Below are 20,053 nucleotides of genomic sequence, written 5' to 3' on the forward strand. Positions count from 1 at the left end.
ACACATTAGGTCCTATTTATTTTTTTTGTCGAGGCTGGTGCATCATTCTGCAAACTGTTCACTTTGCAGAGTTTATAGCTCGAAATATAGACAGAAGGAGCCCCAATTTCTATTATACTTAAATCCCACTTTAGCAAAGGGGACCATCTGTGAGCAGAAGCAACATTTGCAGTATTTATTAAAGAATTAAAAAAAGGACATTTTGTCCAGACTGTGCCACCTGGAGAAAAAAAGCTTGCATCGACATGCCAACCCCAAGCTGAACCCAGCAGCGCAAACAATTCCAAATTGATTTAACTCACCATTATCGAATTCATCTGGAATCTGTGGAGAGGAAAGAGAGAGAGAAAAAAAATGATCAGTTTCTGCAGCCTGTTTACCAGCAGGTCGGGAGCATTCATAGCACAACACCATCCTCCCAATTAAGACAGAAATTAATCGCCAAACATATGAATATTCAAATACATCTGTCAATGGATGGGGAAAGCAGCTGGTTCCCAAACCACCGCCAACACCCTCACTATGGCTAGAATCAGGTCTGCTGCTAGGCCTAGAATTGATTAGCAGCATGCAGTGGAAGTCAATCCACAGATTTATTGTACACCCCTTTCAATCCGGAAGGCTTTGGAGCTCTTGCTGGCTTTGCAACTAACTCATCCAAATGGCCATTCTTTGTGTCTGACTGACTGCCCGCAGGTTACTTGTGGGCATTACACAGCCATGCCAAATCCTGTTGGCCAAACAAGGGCAAGCACTGAATAGCAATTTGGAGTGATAGCCTTGGCTGATTTTCTTCCCACAACCCTTCCAAGCCCAGGGCCAATTTTAATGGCCCATTTGCTGCTGCAGATAAAATTAGCAATCGTAGCACAGACATGGATAAAACTCAGCGCCTTCTGGTCTTCATGGTTTCGTACATTAGGCAGTTGCCAAATCATCAGGAGCTGTACTCTTGGACTTCTAAGGGCTAAGCAGTTCACAGTAACTTGGCTACCTCCACCTCCCCATCCCATCGACCTCACCTCCCCACTCCCCCCATTGCCTGTAATACTTTATTGTACAACCTTCGAGCTCACTCCACCATTCAATGAGATCATGGCTGATCTTCTACTTCAACATCGTTTTCCTGTGCTATCCCTTTATGTTTTTTTAAATGTACAAATCTGTCAATCACAGTCATAAACTTACTCAATGACTGAGCCTCCACAGCCCTCGCGTGCAGAGAATTCCAAAGATTCACCACACTCATGAATGAAGAAATTCCTCATCTCATTCCTACATGATCTACCCCTCATTCTGAGACAGTCCCCACTGGTTCTAGACCCCACCCCCAGCCAAGGGAAACATCAGTGGTAGCACTCTTGCCACTGAGTCAGAAGGATATGTGTCTAAGTCCCATTCTAGCGACATGAGACAGGAATCTAGGATGACATTCCACTGCTGTACTGCAGTGTTGGGATCGGGAGTGCAGTACTGAGGGAATGCTGCACTGCTGGAGGTGCTGCACTGCTGGAGGTGCTGCATTTCCAATAAGAGGGGGCCAGGGGCCCAAGGGGGAGGAGAAGGGGTAGAGGATTTTCAAAGTAGGTACAGAGCAAAGTTGGAGGCATAATGAATATGAATATTATGAATAAAAAAAACACTCCTTCTCTCTCCCTCCCTCACTAATAGCGCCCCTCCTCCACCTGCCACCCCACAAAGTCTACATGGCCGACCCGATACCTGAGCTGTGATTGCCCCACACACCAACACAATAGTCACCTTGCTCAACATCCCCATATCCGGTTAACAGATAAGTCACCAATGGATTGACGCAGTATTATTAGAAGCCAAAGGTACCAAGTTAGTGCCCTAATGTTCCCCAGGAGTGGTTCATGCTGCAGACGCGGTTGACAGCTGGGTCCGGTCTGGCACGAGGCTGAGTGAAAGCTCCGCTGAGCCTGCTCTGGCCTCATTCCTGGCAGGGACTCTGTCCTCTTTCTTTCATTTTCTGCTTCTTTGCCTGGACCTCCCGGAAGATGTTAAACAATTTGTAATGGCACAGCCGAAAGTCTCCTGCCATGATGGCTAAGAGCGGCTAAAATAACAGCTCCAGCTCCTCCAATCACAGGTTTCCTTCCTCCTACCCTTGCTGCTCCTCCAATTGCCTTTCTGGAGGTGAAGCACAAGTGGGGTTGGGGTGGGAGAAGGGGCCTGCGGTTCGAGGAGCTAAAGCAGCAAGCGTGGCAGGGACAGAATTTGTGACTGGAGGAGCTGCTCTGTCTCTCTCGCACTCACTGCTCCGCCAATCACAACTCCGCAGTCAGTTCCCACTCACACTGACAGCACAATTGTGATTTTTAAGCCCCTTACTGGCCTCGAAGGTCAGAACATGTGTTTAAAATGGCGGATTTCCCAGACGCCCATGTCTGAAATCCACCAAACGATGGAGATTTCTCATCCTTATTTGAAGGGAAGAGGAGCTCTGCCAAGTATCCTGGTCAATATTTATTCTTCAACCAACGCCATTAAAAAAAGACTATATGGTTATAACCTGATTGCTGCTTGCTGTGTGCAGATTTGTTGCCACATATCCTACACTTCAAAAAGTGCACAACTGTTAAGCACTTTGGGACATCCTGAAAGGCACTTTACAAATTAAAGCCTTTTAAGATAGTACAATTGGCGCAGGGCATTGGTCTACCTCTCCAGTGTTGTGTTGGTGCTGCTGAGTCTTGAGTGCAGCTTTCAGGTATTAAGAGGAAATTTGCAGATTCATGTAGGACAACAACTGATAAGAGCCTTTCTTTTAAAGGTATAAACATGCAGCTGTAAGAGACCGGAATGCTAAAAGCGGGCAGCAACAACACAGCACCAGAACAATATAAAAACTGTAGATTCCTGGGATGGGAGAGTTGGCCTATGAGGAGAAATTGAGCAAAATTGGCCTATATCTTGACTGAATCCTATAAAATTCTAAGGGGGTTTCACAGGGTAAATACTGCGCTGTTTCCTCTGGCTGGAGAATCTACAACAAAGGGTCATAGTCTCAGGCTAAAAGATCAGCCATTTAGAACTGAGAGGAATAACTGCTCCACTCAGAGGATCATGAATCTTTGCAATTCACTGCCCAGAGGGCTGTGGATACTCAGTCGATGGGTATGTTCATATTCATCAGGTGCTGTGGGCCATCAGCAGCAGCACTGCGTTCAACCACAATCTGTAACCTCATGGTCCACCATATCTTTCACTCTCTCATTACCATCATCGCCAAGCCAGGGGATTGACTCTGCTTCAACGAAGGGTACCAGGGAACATGCCAGGGGCAGCACCAGACACAACTAAAAATGAGGTTCAGTCCTGGTGAAGCTACAACACAGGACTACTAGTGTGCCAAACAGCAGAAGCAGCATGCAATAGGCAAGAGCTAAGCGATCGCACAACCAACAGATCAGGTCAAAATTCTGCAGTTCTGGTGCATCTAGTGGCGAATGGTGCTGGAGAATTATACTACTAACCAGAGGCAGCAGCTCCATTAACATTCCTGTCCTCAATGAAGCAGGAGCCCAGCACATTAGTGCAACAGACAAGGCTTCAGCGTTCACAGCCATCTTCAGCCAGACGCACCGAGTGGATTATCCATTCCTCCTATTCTATTCACTCCATATGATGTAAGAAATGGTTGAACACACTAAATACAGCAAAGACTATGGGCGGAATCATCCCAGATTTGCAAGAGGGCAGGAAAAAGGGCGTTTTAACCGCTGGCCACAATGGCGAGTTTTCGCACTGTCTCGTTCCATTCCCAGCCTCATTAATACATACGGGAAACACACCAGATCGTTGGCGGGGCAGTCTCAGATTCACCCACCTCACCGCCACCTCAGGCCCTCAGTAATCCGGGCACCATATTTAAAGGGTGTCACTGCACAGAGCTAGCTCTCTCTCTAAGGGATCGGAAGCTGCTGCAAAGTCATGGCTGCCAAAGGGACGAAACATGCTGCCCTGAAATTTAGCGACACTTCCCTCGGGCACCTACTGGATGCAGTGGAGGCTTGCCATGAAGTCCTCTACCCTGGGTCTGGGTGAAGACCAGCAAACAAGGTCACCAATCCAGCACAGGAGGCGGTGGCCTCGATGGTCAGCGCCAACACCCTGCTAAAGAGGACAGCCACCCCGTGCCAAAAGAGGATGAATGACCTTTTCCCTTCCACCAGGGTAAGTCACTCTTCTCATCACTCTCAGCTTTCTCACTCTCAAACCCAGCACACATCCACAGGGATCTCACTCACTGCCAGTTCGAGGGACATCACCATTCACTCTCCCACGCACACCTTGATCTGCCCTGCGGATTGTGTCCCTATCCGGTCCATGGCGCTGCTCACCACCCACACATGCCAGGCATCCCTCTCATCTGGCCTGGCAGGCATCCTGCTTACGCTCCTTCCATCTGTCTTCATGCAGGACAAGCTGGCACACAACAAAAGGGAGAGGCCACAGACTGGTGGAGGAATGTCTGACATCAAGATCCTCACAGACTTTGAAAACAGAGCCATCCAGCTGGCTGGCGAAGATCCTCAACCAAGTGAGGATCCAGCAATGCAACATCCATCAGGCAGCTATACTGAGAGTGAGTTTCCCTGTTCCGCAGTCCCTGCCATGCACTAATTCTCTCTCCTTGCTTTCACAGGCACATCTGTGAAGCAGTCGAGGGGTCCACGAGTCAGGTCCTCCACTCAAGCCCCGAAGACACCTTGGAAGAAAAATCTGATGACACCCTAACTGGAAGACCCATCACAGTGCTCACCCCACACCCTCCACCAGCGCAGGGACACACACCTCGGTGGGACCTAATTCTAGAGTAGCCTTGGGGTCACAATCTGGTGAGCACATCGCACTGTCTGACCCACAGCAGGCAGCGGGCAGGGACTTCCCAGGTCCCAGGTTTGCTGAGTCTGAGTCAGATGAGGAGCCTCTCGACTAGGTCGTGTCACAGTTGCTGGAGCTGCAAAGGCAAGCTCGGGAACATCAGGAAGGGATGTCTGCTGCGCTCCTCAGATTGCAAGGCATGATGGAGGAGTCCGTCCGCCTTTAGTCTGAGGAGATAGTGCTGGCATGCTAATGCACAGAGGCCAACACTGGCAGGATGGCGGCCACCATGGAGACCTTGGCCCAGGACATCAGTCCTACGCTGCTGCATGGGCTGGGCTCCATTGCTGGTGCCATAGTTGCCCTCCAACAGTGCCAATGCGAGAAGGGTGCGGGGCAGCTCAATCTCGCTCCAGCTTCCCCTTCTCAAGGAGGAGCCCTCAGCCAGGGACCCTCGGGCACCCATAGGGAAGAGGATCAGCAGATGCACACCCCAGGGACAACCACCCAGTGTCTGGCCCATCTGAATCCCTTCTTATGTATCCCACCAGCTCCAGCGGCCAAGGAGGGTGCCAATGCCACACAGCAGGACCCCGAAAGCAGACCTGTGCCCTCCAGGTCTCGTTCTTCCAGAAGACGCCCACCAAGGTCATCACAGACAGCAATCAGCCCCCACCTCTGCTGTGGGTGTCAGGGAAGCACCAAGACATAACAGCAGGGTTGAGAAGATGTAACTTTTTCGAGTTATCAACAGTCACAGATTGTAACTCTTTTCGAGTACAATCACAGTTCTTGGTTTCCGGGAGTGGGACATGAACCCACAACCCTCTGATTCAAAGGCGAGGATGCTATGAACTGAGCCACAGCTGTTGCACAGCCTGGGCAGAGGTGTTAATCACTTGTACATAATGTTCACTATTATAAATAAACTCCCAAGAATGTCTTACCAATAAAAGACATGCTCACAATATCTTAACATTGGTGCTGAGAATCCTAGACGAAGGGTGAAAGTACATACAAAATTGATAAAACGGCAAGGTTGGAAATATTAAAGAGGAGTGGTGTGAGAAGGAGGAGTTTCCTTCCAGAGGACAATGGTACCAGTACAAGAAAACGTACCATTGGGAGGGACTTCCACCTGAAGTGGGCTGGAAGCAGGGCCCAAAGAGGAAGTATTAATAAGGCAGTCACAAGGACTTTACACTAAGTAAAGGGGAAAAGGTGGTACGAACAGTAATTCAAAATGGAAGTGAGTGGAGTATAAGTCAGAAATTGTGTTTTAGGTAATACAGGTAAAGGAGAAATTAAAAGATGTGAAGGAATTAAACCAGGAGAAGGGAGTAAGAACCATGTGAGTAAAACATTAGAACAAAATGGCAGGCTAGGGTGTGTGTTTCACTCTTTATACAAATAGATAGTTTTAGCATTGTAGTGCTGGAGAAAGAGGATGCCTCAGTGGGGTCGAGGACAGAATCAATCTGGCTAGAGCCAAGGAATAAAAAAGGCGCAATTACATTGCTTGGTGCAGTCAATAGACCGCCAACTAGTGGGAAGGACGTAGAACAAATCTGCAAGGAAATTAGAGAGGCGCAAGAATTATAGAGTAGTTATAATGGGGACCTTTAATTATCCAAATATCGTCTGGGATAGCGGTAAAGGGCAGAGAGGGTCATGAGTTCCCAGAGAGTGTGTTGAGGAGAATTTTCTACAGCAGTATGTGGCCAGTCCAATGAGAAAGGAGGCACTGCTAGACCTGGTTCTTGGGAATGAGGTGGGCCAAGCAGATCAAGTGACAGTGGGAGAACATTTAGGGGACAGTGATCATTGTATCATAATGTTTCAGCTGACTATGGAAAAGGACAATGAACAATCCAAAGAATCCATTAAAGGTGGCAGGACAGCTTGAGAGAGCTGTTAATAAAGCATACAGTATCCTAGGCTTTATCAGTAGGGGGAATAAAGTACAAGAGCAAGGACATTATGTTGAGCTTGTATAAGACACTAGTTAGACCTCAACTGGTGTATTGCGTACAGTTCTGGGCGCTGCATTTTAGGGAGGTTGCGACGGCATTGGAGAGAGTGGAGAAGAGGTTTACAAGAATGATTCCAGGGATGAGAAACTTCCGTTACGAAGATAGATTGGAGAATTTGGGACTCTTTTCCTTGGAGATAAGGCGGCTGAGAGGAGATTTGATAGAATTATTCAAAATCATGAGGGGTCTGGACAGAGTAGATATGGAGAAACTGTTCCCACTCATGAAAGGATCGAGAACAAGAAGCCACAGATTTAAAGTCATTGGCAAAAGAAGAAAAAGCGATATGAGAAAAAAATTTTTTCACACAGCGAGTGCTTAGGATCAGGCAGTTTCAATCGAGGCATTCAAGAGAGAATTAGATGATTATTTAAAAAAAAACAATGTGCAAGGTTATGGGGAGAAGGCAAGAGAATGGCACTAGGTGAAATGCTCAGAGAACCGGTGTAGACACAATCTGTTGAATGGTCTTTTCCTGTGCTGCAGTGATTCTGTGATAAGGAACAAGTTGAATAAAATGCAGACTCAAATTCAACGTGGGGGCGATACAACATGGAAGTCATTGCTTTGGCATGGCTGCAAGGCAGTCAGGACTGGGAACTAAACATACCGGGTGTGAGATCAACAGGTAATAAAGGGGAAGTGGTAGATGGAGAGGAATAACTTCAGTGATTAAGGGCAAAATCATTTCAATAATGAAAGAGGTAAACAGGCACCGGAGGCTTTATGCTCAGTGTTATGACCACTGTTAATTCCTGTGCATAACCAGATCCCAGAAGGAAACTTGGTTTATGGGCCACAACCTTTTTTTTTGAGTTCTGATAATGAGAAGACAACACGCCAATTTCAGCAGTAAGAGGTCCAGTAACACTTTCGTTTTTTTTTAAAATTATAAGTAAAAGTTTTATTAACAAAGGAAAAAAGAAAAGTTCAGCACACAAAATCACAGTTACAAAATTAAGGTTAGTCTTACAAAACATTACCCCAAAAACTCTCTACTTGGTCAAACCCACAAGTAAACACCTTCCAGGCAACACTCCCTTATAGATGTTTAAATATGAAAGAAATTCAGTATTACACAGGGCAAATTGCTGAAGCTTCAATAAAGGTGCACCACATGACTTTACCCTCTTCCACTTTATGGTATCCACTTCAGAATAAAACTGCTTGCTGCAGCCCAAGACTTCTCATAGGCTCAGGCAGCTCCAGGTATCTCCAGCTGTGCAGTCATCTCCCCAGTTCAATAGCAAACTCCAGCTATCCACAATTACTCTAATATACCTTTTTTCCCTTTCATCTCAGTCCAGTTGTTCTTACACTTCTTTGAAATTCAAACATACCAGGTATAAGATCAACAGGTAATAAAGGGAAAGTGGTAGACAGAGAGGAATAACTTCCAAATATACGATCTTTCATGCTTCCATCTCGCCTTTGCTCAAGTAAATAAAAATATAATATCCCCACTACTATTTACTTATGGACTCCTGCAAGATGCAAGCATTTCCTTGTCACTAAGGTAAAAGCAAAAGCTCTGTACGGTCACACAGACTCAAAACGTTAACCCTGTTTCTCTCTCCACAGATGCTGTCAGACCTGCTGAGTTTTTCCAGCATTTTCTGTTTTCATTTTCCTTGGCACCTCTGACTCCCCTTTGAAATTCAAACAACTTATCTAAAAATGCAAATGTTAGATCTAACCTATTTACTTGTGCCTCAACTTAACACCTTCATCCTTTTCACGTTTCCAAACCCCCAGACAACCTGACTCCTTTCAAACTCTTGCCCAGCTTAATTAAATCACACACAGACACCCAGCCATTTATTTTTAAAAACAGAGAATAACACAATATTCTCTCAAAATTTATTTTTTTTAAAAATCGACTCTCACACTCAGAATTAAGAAATAGGAAAGGGTTTTAGACTGTGGTGGGAGTTGTGTATAGCCCACAGATAGCAGCTGTAAAATGATAGATTGTACAGATGAAGAAATTAGACAAGCGTGTGGGAAATTTTATTGGGACATTCATATCGACTGTGATAAGCAGACTTGCACTTGTCAGAAAGGGAGTGAAATTCTCGAGTGTGTCCAAGGTGGTTTCCTGCAACAGTATGTCCTAAAATCAACATGCGGGCATGCCATATATTAGATTAAATGAAGCAAATTAAATTAACAGTTTAACACGGTGTGAACATTTATCTAATAGTGATGATAAAATGATCGAGTTCAACAGTGTTTGAAAGAGAGAAACATGAAACAGCTATTTAAGATTCTAGATTTAGATAATTCAATTCTATGGGACAGAGATTGTCCAGTAAACTGAGCAAAATCTGTTAATGGGTAAAAGAGAGAAAGTGGCAGGTGTTCAAAAAAGAATTTAATCTGATGCAGAACTAGTTCATACCCCTGAAAGGCAAGACCTCTATTTGCTATAAACAAAAAAGCCATGGGCGACTAAAGGAGTAAGAGACAACATAAAAGCTAAAAAAAATACAAAAATACAAAAAATAGCACAGACCCTGAAAATGGGAAAGAAACAAAAAACAAAAAACAGCGAAGGGTAACAAACATATTAACAGCTATTAAAGGAAGCATGAAAAGAAATTTGCAAGGCATATCAAAATCCACCAAAAACATTTTTACAACTATATCAGGAAAAGGAAGCAATGTGAGCCTCGTGAAAACTGATAATAGTGATACGTATTGTCAATGAAAATAAGGAGATGGTGGACATGTTGAATAATTACGAGTCAGTATTTACAATAGAGGATGGGGTTACAATGTCAGATATTCCAAGGAAACGAATATTGAATCAGGGACAGGAGCTCAGTAAAGCTAATATAATCAAAGTAACAGTTGTGAAGAAAATAACGGTTCTCGAGAGTGACAAATTCAAAACCAGAGTGTTTAAAACACTGGGGTGGAAACAAAATGGACGAGAACATAGCAGATGCCCTAACTATAATCAGCCAAAATTCTCTTGACTCAGGAACCATTACTTTAAATTGAAAAATTATTTATGTCATTCCACTACTCAGAAAGATAATAGAGGGAAAGCAGAGAATTATGGATTACTTAGCCCTACATCCGTTATCCGGAAATTACTATCCCATCCCAGGGATACTGTCCCATTCCAGTACTGTGAGCAGTTCTGGGCACCGCACCTTATGAAGGATATATTGGCCTTGGAAGGAGTACAGCGAAGGTTTACCAGAACAAGACCTGGATTCTAAGGGTTAAATCACAGGTTGCATTCCTTAGAATTTCGAAGCTCGAGGCCTGCTTTGGTTGAAGTTTTCAAGATATTAAGGGGAAAGAGATAGGTAGATAGACAGAAATTCTCTCTGCTAGGTGTTGGGATCTAGCATTTGGAAACATAGTTGAAAGATTTGAGCCAGATATTTGTGGAGTGAAATTAGGAAACACTTCTACACATACACAAAGGTGGTAGACGTTTTTCTGCAAACAGTAATTGATGCTAGATAAATTTTAAATCTGAGATTTATAGATTTTTGTTAACCAAAGCAGCTTTTCACAGTAGCAGTGAACCATATATAACGGACAAAAAAAACTCAAGTCCTCCTCTGAATCAATCAGAAAGAGGCCATTGGCTCCCTCTTCCCCGTATTGTACTGGTTCACTCTTTTTTCAAACTACACAAAATCCCTGGAAACCAAGTTAAAAAAGAAAGCTTGGATTTCCTTACAGTCACCATTGCATTTTGCTACTAAACTCATTTGTGGTGTCAGCCACGAACATGACAAAGGAGGTAAGCTTACATGTATAACATCCACCAACATGCTCCTGACACCATAGTCCTCAGCGCCATTTGCTGCTACCTCCTGTATATCTTTCCCATCTCTCCCACCTGTTTGTTTCACCCCTTTGCTTGACTGACACGTAACCCCACTACATTACCTCCTACCTCTCTCTGCCTGAGCTCAAACTTGCCCCTTCTACTCCGAAGAGTCATATGGGCTCGAAACATTAACTCTGCTTCTCTCTCCATAGATGCTGCCAGATCTGCTGAGCTTTTGCAGCATTTTCTGTTTTTATTTCAGATTTTCCACATCCGCAGTATTTTGCTTTCATGAAACTGTCCCCTCCTGCTTGTTCCCCACCTCCACTCCTCTGCCCAGGAACAAACTAAGGGATATCTAAATAACTAATACTCCTTGCCCTATTTTTTTCATATGTACGGAATGAATTACTTTTGATATACATAATTGGTAAGGAGGCAAATCAGTCAATCTGTGCCAGAATATCCCACAAACAGAAATGGCAAATGACCACTCAGCTGGTTTTCAGATGAAAGTGGTTCATATTCCAAGAGTAGCAGAGGTTTAAAGACATGGAGCAAGCAGAAGAGGAAATAATTACTCTTTTTATTTACCCAATTATTACTTAATCTGTGACTGTCCCACCAAGAGATAAGTACGCTTGAGCCCATAGGCAGGGTGTAAGACCTGAAATTTAATTCGAATTGAAGAGGACGATCAAGGTTGACTAATAACTAATTTGAATTGTTGATTCCTTGTTAAAAGGCCAGTTTGCCTCTACCCCTCCCAAATACTTCACACATGCAAAAACAAAGTCTTATAAAGGTTAAAGCAAAGAACTGCAGATGCTGGAAATCCGAAACAAAAACAAAAATACTCGGAAAAACTCAGCAGGTCTGACAGCATCTGCGGAGAGGAATACAGTTAACGTTTCGAGTCCGTATGACTCTTCAGCAAAAGTTCTGCTGAAGAGTCATACGGACTCAAAACATTAACTGTATTCCTCTCCGCAGATGCTGTTAGACCTGCTGAGTTTTTCCCAGGTATTTTTGTTCTTGTTTCTTATAAAGGTTAATTGTTTCCAAACTTTCTCCTCATTCATTAAGTCACTGTGGAACAGGAAACTGTATTAAAAACACTTAAAAATATACACTAGGTTGGCTCACAGCTCAGCTAGGGACATCTCCATTGGCCTCGGCTGAAAATTAGTAAACGGTTTGTGGAGGTGTGCACAGCAAATCAGAAGATATGTTGCTTTATGAACAAGTGTGGGGTGTTAATGTAGTGTAGAGGGTAATGAGGATCATGGACTTTGTGACTGGAGAATTCATGTTCCATTATTATTAAGTGGCATTGTGGAAATTTTGCTGGTGTTCTGGAAATCGAATTCCATAACTCTGTCCATTACTTCGACCATAAGTGAATGGCCTTCACATTTTTTTTCTCCAACTTGTTTTGAAGCTGAAAATACAAAGCAAGTTGGTATGCAAGAGCCACCAGATGGAAATAGACATCGGGATTGGGCGAATGGGGGAATCTTCAGTTTGACAAGAATGCAACTGGGATGCTAGGGTTTGCAAGCGCGTGGGGGATTCTTTCATGGGTCTCGAGGTTTCGCACCTAGTGTCAGCAAAAAAGTTGTATTTATATAGCACCTTTAATGTAATAAAATGACCCAAAAGCATTACGAAACAAAATTGGACATGAGCCATTAAGACGATATCAGGACAAATGGCCAAAAGTTTCAAACAGGTAGTTTTAAGAAGCATCTTAAAGGAGGTTGAGAGGCGGAGGGGTTTTGGGAGGGAATTCCAGAGCTTAGGCAGCTGAAGGCATGGCCACCAATGGCAATCGGGGATTCTCAAGAGGCCAGAATTCGAGGACTGCAGATATCTTGGAAGGGTTGTGGCTCTAGAGGAGATGACAAAGATAGGAGAGGCGAGGCCATGGAGGATTTAAAACACAAGAATTTTAAAATCAAGGCGCTGCTTTACTGGGACCCAATATTGGTCAGTGAGCAGAGGTGAGATGGGTGAACAGAACATTTAACCTTCAGGAAAGGGGAAAGAAAACTGAGGGGGCAGAGGCAGAAATTGGTGGATAAGTGGTGCCAATGTACCAATCACTATAAATAACATAGTGAAAGAGGAAAATTTGGACTTCTGCTTGCATTTATTTTTTGCACTCCTGTAGGGTTTAGTAATTTTGAGAGATGTATTTATGATCTTTTGATGAAGTTAGTTGTCTTTTTATGTCAAGGCCAACTTGCAAAGTATGACGGTTAATCTTGTCCTGAAAACGTCAAGATGTGGTTGTTAAATAATGTGGTTAAGCAAGCTGTGACGAAGACAAAGGTAGTTACGCATTTGACAAACATGGTCTGTCTGACACCTCATGATAAATAACAATTATATAGTATTGTGGTTTATAACATGATGAAGTTTAAGGAACAAGTCATTATGTTGAGAGGTGAATTAATGGTCTAACTATATGGATCAATGCCTTCAAGAAGCAAATGTGGTTTCACATCTTGTCAAACATTTCAAATTTATTGTAATAGGAAACGTTTTGAAACGCTTTGCAGAGTTGTGACCTTTGGAATCTTTTGCAATAACTGCTAGGAAGAACAGGAAAAATCTGAGGGTCTGTGGACTGAAATGTGAAGAGATAATAACATCAGATAAGGGAGATTGGGGTATGCCATTACAGGGTAGACCACCAGAAGAGAGGATAATAGGTGAAGCACTTTGAGACATTGGTGCACACTGACAGAATAATCAAAATTCATCAGTCAACAGAACATTTGAAGAGACAGTGCCACAGCTATCTGGGAAGCAAGCAACGGAGTCACGAAAGACATAGCTGAACATTGCTGCCTCCATTAAGTTGCTAAATAAATCGATTTTCGATCACAGTCTGTACCAGTCTGGTCCCTAATCAGTCACGAACAAATCTCAAATCTACAAATCTAATACCCACCTCCAAAACTGTATGGAGATTCCTGAGGAACCTGGTGTATAGTTGCTGACCAGGTTTACACATCTATATAAAAAAGTAGTATTGTGATCTAACAATTATTTAAAACAAAACGTTTTTTCCCCCCCACTCCTGGTGATGCTGATTCTTTGCTGGGTCATGGGCTCACAAGTGCCATCCTGTTATTTTTCCCCATGCATTCCTTCATGTATGAGCCTAGCTGTAATAGTGATATTTAACCTAAAGCCAATCCTACCCTCACCCGACATTCACACATAGCATTTCCCCTGCAGGAGCTGCTGTAAACTGAAGCAGGAAACTTGGCTTATTCCCCCCACTAACTAACCTAGGAATGCTGAATTATTGTACCCCCGCTGAGATAATGAACTCAGCAACAATTAGGGATTGAGCCAGAGGATTCCTTGCTTTGTATAGGTCAGAGTTACCTGCTGCCCGAGCCAGCTGAGGAGCCCTTAAAATTTATTTCTATTTTGTCGGACTAACGGTCTCTTAACACAAATTAACATACATACGAACATATGAATTAGAAGCAGGGGTAGGCCATTCGGTCCCTCAAGCCTGCTCGGCCATTCAATGAGGTCATGGCTGATCTGATCGTGGCCTTAGCTCCACGTTCCCGTCCACCTCCAATATCTTTTGACTCCATTTGTTAGTCAAGGATCTATCTATCTCTGCCTTAAAAATATTGAATGACTCTGCCTCCACTGCTCTCTGGGAAAGAGGGCTCCAAAGACTCATGACTCTCTGAAAAATTTTCTCCTCATCCCTGTCTTAAATGGAAGATCCCTTATTTTTAAACGGTGTCCCCTAGTCCTAGTATCTCCCAGAAGGGGAAACATTCCTTCAGCGTCCATTGGGGGAAAATGTTGGCAGCCAACTTTTGTGGAGAGCTTTAACCCTCCAGTCAAAATAACACTAATCTTCATGACTATGCTTTCCAAATCATTCAAGAGTTTAAATTTAAAAGTGAAAAGTTTGCAAATGTTAGATTTGCTCCATTTCTTCACCTGAATTAGAGCCATAACAAGGAAATCTTAAGGTCTGTCACCACATCACAGTTCCAATACAGGTTGTGTCTCAAATTCAGCTATCCGAAAACCGGACATATTTATAAGCTGCCATGCATGAATTTTAATTCTTATTAAATTAGTAAAACAACTAGCCAGCTTGTTTGTTTAGGTGCTGCACTGACATGCTGGACTAGCTATAAGCTTTGGATCGCGCCAGTCTTTTCCCGCACTCCGGGTGGTCCAAGCAACCCTCAACCCCACCCGATTCAGCTCAGCTCGATTTGCCTGACCCAATCCGAAAACCAGCAAGATCCAAAATCCTGCATGGACTTGGTTAAAAGCAAAAAAAACTACGGATGCTGGAAATCCAAAACAAAAACAAAAATACCTGGAAAAACTCAGCAAGTCTGACAGCATCTGCGGAGAGGAACACAGTTAATGTTTCGAGTCCACGTGACTCTTCAACAGAACTCGGTGCTGGGACTGCTGGTTTTGTGTCACAGTAGCTGTGTCAAAATGGGTCCTGCACAAAAAGCACAGGAGGCTTGACTGGCAATGATATTAGAAACATCAAGTCTATCCTTTAGAAACAAGCACACATTCAGCAGTATTTTAATTAACATTTGTAATTAAATAGCATCACATTCAGCATCGCTGCATGTGAGACACATATTGTGGAAGACCTACTAAATGACATTATGACATGACAAAATTCAACCCCTCCCTCTGAAGTTTTAAAGTGCTTAAACCACAACAAACAGCTTTGAGTATCTATGTAAAAAGTGTGTGAACAGTAGTTTTAGGCACAAGTTTCCATTCAGCACAATAAACTGTTCATCAAAACAAAGGGGACGTTTCTTCAGGCAAGTGCTAAGCACATGTCATCACAGGTTTGCTAAAGGTACGGGAGGAAATTTGTGTTCCCACAGACCAAGTGTCAAGTTCCCAAACTTGGTGTCAGATACATAACAGACATTTTCAGATATCGTAACAGAATAGATACAGGAGCTTGGCGGTCCATATCTATAAAGGTTTCTAATGAAAAGTTGTTAATGATGTGAAAGAATTCTCTCCCACATGTAAAAATGGTGACAACTGCAGCTATTTTTCATTCTCAGACGAGTTAGTATATTGCAAAGTCTTCAAATGAAAATGGTATTACAGCCATTTGAAGATGTAGCCTTGATGCCAAACAGACTAATTTGTGTGACCAATAAAACAAATTGCATTAAAATTAAAAACAATGGTCCGTACTGGGGTACCGGCCCATGAGGTGCTGGGGTACCCTTCCACGAGATACTGGGTGTACTGGGGTACTGTTCCATGAGGAACTGTTTCATATTGGAGTACAGTCAAATGGGTGCCAATCTTTTGGTAGCTCACCCAAGTGTGCATCCCTTTAGATGACTTACAAGGAATTGTCTGATCAGCCACTCACATGCAGTCACTCAAGCAATTTACTGGAGAGTGACTGATGCCAATGGAATAACATGCAAGACTTAGTTGGTACCTTTGGGAGAGGAAGGGGAGCCAGCAGGGACAGCAGATTTTGAACCATGAAATGTCACGATTCTGGATTCCTGTACCAGTTTCCCAATATCATGTGTACCTGAATTAAACCAATTTGTAATTCAATGGTGGAGCACCGGTTTAAAATTCCAGGTACAGGAGGGAATCACCGTGCATTTTATGCAATGCAATACAGTGGGATCTGGATATAATAAAACTCTCACAGAATTTCTTTATTAAATTCAGAGGGTTTATCGGAACTCAGTTGTACTGGTATCATGGCAACAGAGACAGGGGCGTCTTCTGCAAACATTAGGACATTTTTTCCTGCTGGTGAGGGAGAATGAAAAAACCCAATATATGGACTGCCAGTTTGAGTCTAGAGAACAGGATCAGAGTGAAGATGTAAAGATTATGATGAAGAGTTGGAGAAAGTGAATAGCTTCAAGTACCATGGGGTCAGTGGTGGCAAAAGATGGAAGTTTGGGAATGGAAATGAAGCTCTGGTTGGGGTAACTGGAAAAAGTGCAGTGGGGTGTTCGGTGATAGGAAAGGGACCACTGAAGCCAAAAGGAAGAACCTACAAGATCAGCTGAGGTAGCGGCCTAGTTATAGAGGGCAGAAACCTCAACCACATCAAGAAGGAAGGGACTGGATACTAATGAGATGCAGATGCTGAGATGGATGTGTGGGGTAAAGAGAAAGGACAAGATCAGAAAACAGCAAGTCAGGGGGTCAGCGCAGATTGCGGGAGCATCGAAGAAAGAAGCTGAGAAGGGATTGAAATGGTATGCTCATCTGTTGCAGAGAAAGGAAATGTGATGAGAGGAGTGATGGAGATGGGACTGCCAGGAAGAAGATGAGGAAGGCCTAAGACAAGATGGAAAGATACGGTGGCGAGAGACTTAAAGACAGTAGGATTGGAAAAGGAATGGGGGACTGACAGGGGGAGATTGGGAAGGGTGATCAACCAGCTTTGTGGTGACCCCAAGTAAAATGGGAGCTGAAATAAGGTGACGAGGGAGAATGAAAAATGCCACTTGTTCTCACTGTATGTTCAAGACAGGCACAGATTTCACTGGGGCAATTATGTGAGATGATCAACCCAGGAAGTACGTCAACCTACAATAGGCCCCAAGTAGGGGTGGAAATCAAGGCCTAGGGCAGAGGAAGGGAACAGGGTGAGGAAGAGTAAGTTAACAGGGGTATCTTCCCTTGTCCTTATCTAGTAGCTTTTACTAGTAAACTAGTGGAAGGCAGGAGAGAATAAAATAAGATAAAAGCAAAAAACTGCAGATGCTGGAAATCCAAAACAAAAATAAAAATACCTGGAAAAACTCAGCAAGTCTGGCAGCATCTGCAGAGAGGAACACAGTTAATGTTTCGAGTCCGTATGACTCTTCAACAGAACTTGCGGACAGACCGAAGGTGGAATGCAGTAGACTAAGTAGACTTGCTTGTCCTGCTTTCTACCCTTAATGTCACCTATTAGCACATTCCTTAGATAATATCACCACCTTCAACACCTCTTTGTCCTTTTGTCTATGACATCTTTTGTCTATCTCCACCTATCACTGGCCCTCTATCCAGCTCTACTTGTCCCACCCCCTCCTTAAACCAGCTTATATTTCACCTCTTTTCTATTTTTACTTAGTTCTGTTGAAGAGTCATACAGACTTGAAACGTTAACTGTGTTCCTCTCCGCAGATGCTGCCAGGCCTGCTGAGGATAAAATAAGGGTTGACTGCTATGCTTTCTGCAGTCAAACTTGCTGCCACACTTAATGTCAGATAAAACATGTGCTTGCACGAGATAACAGAGGAACCATGCTGAGCAAGAGTCAGGGAGAAAAATTAGGGCTGGGGAGTACCAATCCGGCTTCACAGATTTGAAAATTTAAGGCCTACAAATGGGTCTCAAAAGAACCATTTTCATAGTTCCACCTGCATGAAGCTTTGATGCAATGCCTGTGTTACATATTAAAGACAGAACATCATTTACTAGGACAAATGCAGGTTCAAAGTAGGGGAACGTGTTCACGTTACCTTGTAAGGAGTGTGCTTCAATCAAACATACACTTGGCTCTTCAAGTTTACTCATTTTCAATGCATTACGATGAGACTATAGAAATTAGTTTCCCAGAGAGACTCAAAAGGTGAAGATTCTCACAGTCACTAGCATTGCACCTATAAAATTCACTGTGTACAAAGGAACTTAAGCAGGTCATTAAGAAAGCACCTTCACACATCAATGTTAAGAGTCTTTGGTCAGTGCTTAAAACAGGCTGGATTATAAAAGGGAGGGGGTGGGATGGGAAATAAAAGGACAGCAAGGAGACAAAAGAAAGGAAGTTAACTCCGTCCTTCATCTCTGATCTGAATTACTTCAATAAGTCCCATTTGTAAGCACAAAAAGGCTCCTAATTTGGAATCTCTTGCGTCCATAAAGAACATATGATCAGGAGTTAAGAGTTAACCATGTTGAGTAGACTGATGCCCTTGCTCAAAAGCAAATCTTCATTATATCCTCCATTTACATTAAATGTTTGACAACTAATCCAAGTTAGAAAATAAATGAAACGTAAATGGGCGTTCTTTTCTCCCCTTCTCAGACTCCGTGTGGGATGTGTTTCTGGAGGCACTGGCAGCTTCAGAGCCTTGTGCAAGGACGCATCAAAAAGCCTTGTAGTTGTGTTAGGCATCACAGCCAGACCTGGACTTGCTCTCACGTTATGTTCAGATTTGTACACTTCCAGTTCAGTCACTGATAAGTAGTCAAGAGTGATAATCTCAAATGATTTTCTCCTCCCTAGCCCAAGAACAGTGACCAACTGCAGAATTCTAGCCAAGATTAGACAATTCAAGAGAGACCAGAAGGCCCTAGACTAATTTCTGGTCTCTCTTGAATTGTTTATTTTGAGCCTTCTGCTCAGAAGAAAAATGAATTTGCTGTGAATCCATGGACAGAAATTCCCACCACTGGGAATTTCCGGGACCAATGTCCCACCACTGCATAGTGCGACATGTTGAAGTCTCAAGGCAGCATATCAAAGCTTCAACACACTGTACCACACAGTGGAGCATAGGTCAATGTCCAAGATTCATTCACATGTTCACATTCCAGCCACTTCTCCATAGATTATTAGAATGCACAGTATCACCCCTTCACACCTAATGAGAAATAACCTGTTTGATCCACCTTAACTCATTGATAACAATCCTCCATTTCCTCTATTGCTGTATCGAATTGTCAAGTTGTTTCATCAATGATTACATGGTGTTCACTTCCACCAATTTGTTGAAATTCCATTCCCAGGGTCGGATTTTTGTGGCGTCAGGAAGACTCTGTGGACCTTTAAAAAGAGGCCGGGCGGGACGCATATGCAGAAGTCCTGTCCCCGTTTCCAACAGATCCAATTTTTCTCAACTGGGGGAAAGAGGGTGGGGTGTGATTCAGACATGAGGAAAAACCGAACTCAGCACTGAGTTCAAATTGCCTTGCTGAATTCAAAAAGACCCCATTTTGGCTGTTGCAAGGGCCTTAGCCCACAATGTAGGAGTCACAAATTTATGGAGTAGATGCAAATGCTCTTTGAGGGTTGATCAGGTTTGTTTAACTGTCATGATCTGAATTTATTTAAATCTACAGCCTTTTAAAAATGAAAAAAACACAGGCTGCAGGTGTCAGTGAGAGTTTTAAAAAACTACTGTATTGCTTTGAAGGCCAGATGGTGCAGCCTCTTTCTAAGCAGTCAGAATAGCTGTTTGTTGAAACGCTTGGAATAGCTGTTTGTTGAAATTTTCCACTTCAGCTACCCACCTCAGTGAAATTACAGGTGGAAAAGCCGGCCACACTATGCTTTCCTTGTCATTTGGAACAT

General features: G+C 43.4%; 1 protein-coding gene across 3 annotated transcripts in view; it reads right to left on the reverse strand.

The window, feature by feature from the left end:
- Nucleotides 1-20,053, reverse strand: part of timm50 (translocase of inner mitochondrial membrane 50 homolog (S. cerevisiae)) — a 147,969-nt gene that overhangs the window by 85,493 nt on the left and 42,423 nt on the right. For all 3 annotated transcript variants that reach the window (XM_078533405.1, XM_078533406.1, XM_078533407.1), the window contains exon 3: nt 303-324. In XM_078533405.1, the coding sequence (XP_078389531.1) occupies nt 303-324 (22 nt within the window). The remainder of the gene's footprint in view (nt 1-302; nt 325-20,053) is intronic.

This window comes from Cetorhinus maximus, chromosome 32 (genome assembly GCF_964194155.1).
Source record: "Cetorhinus maximus chromosome 32, sCetMax3.hap1.1, whole genome shotgun sequence".
NCBI lineage: Eukaryota > Metazoa > Chordata > Chondrichthyes > Lamniformes > Cetorhinidae > Cetorhinus > Cetorhinus maximus.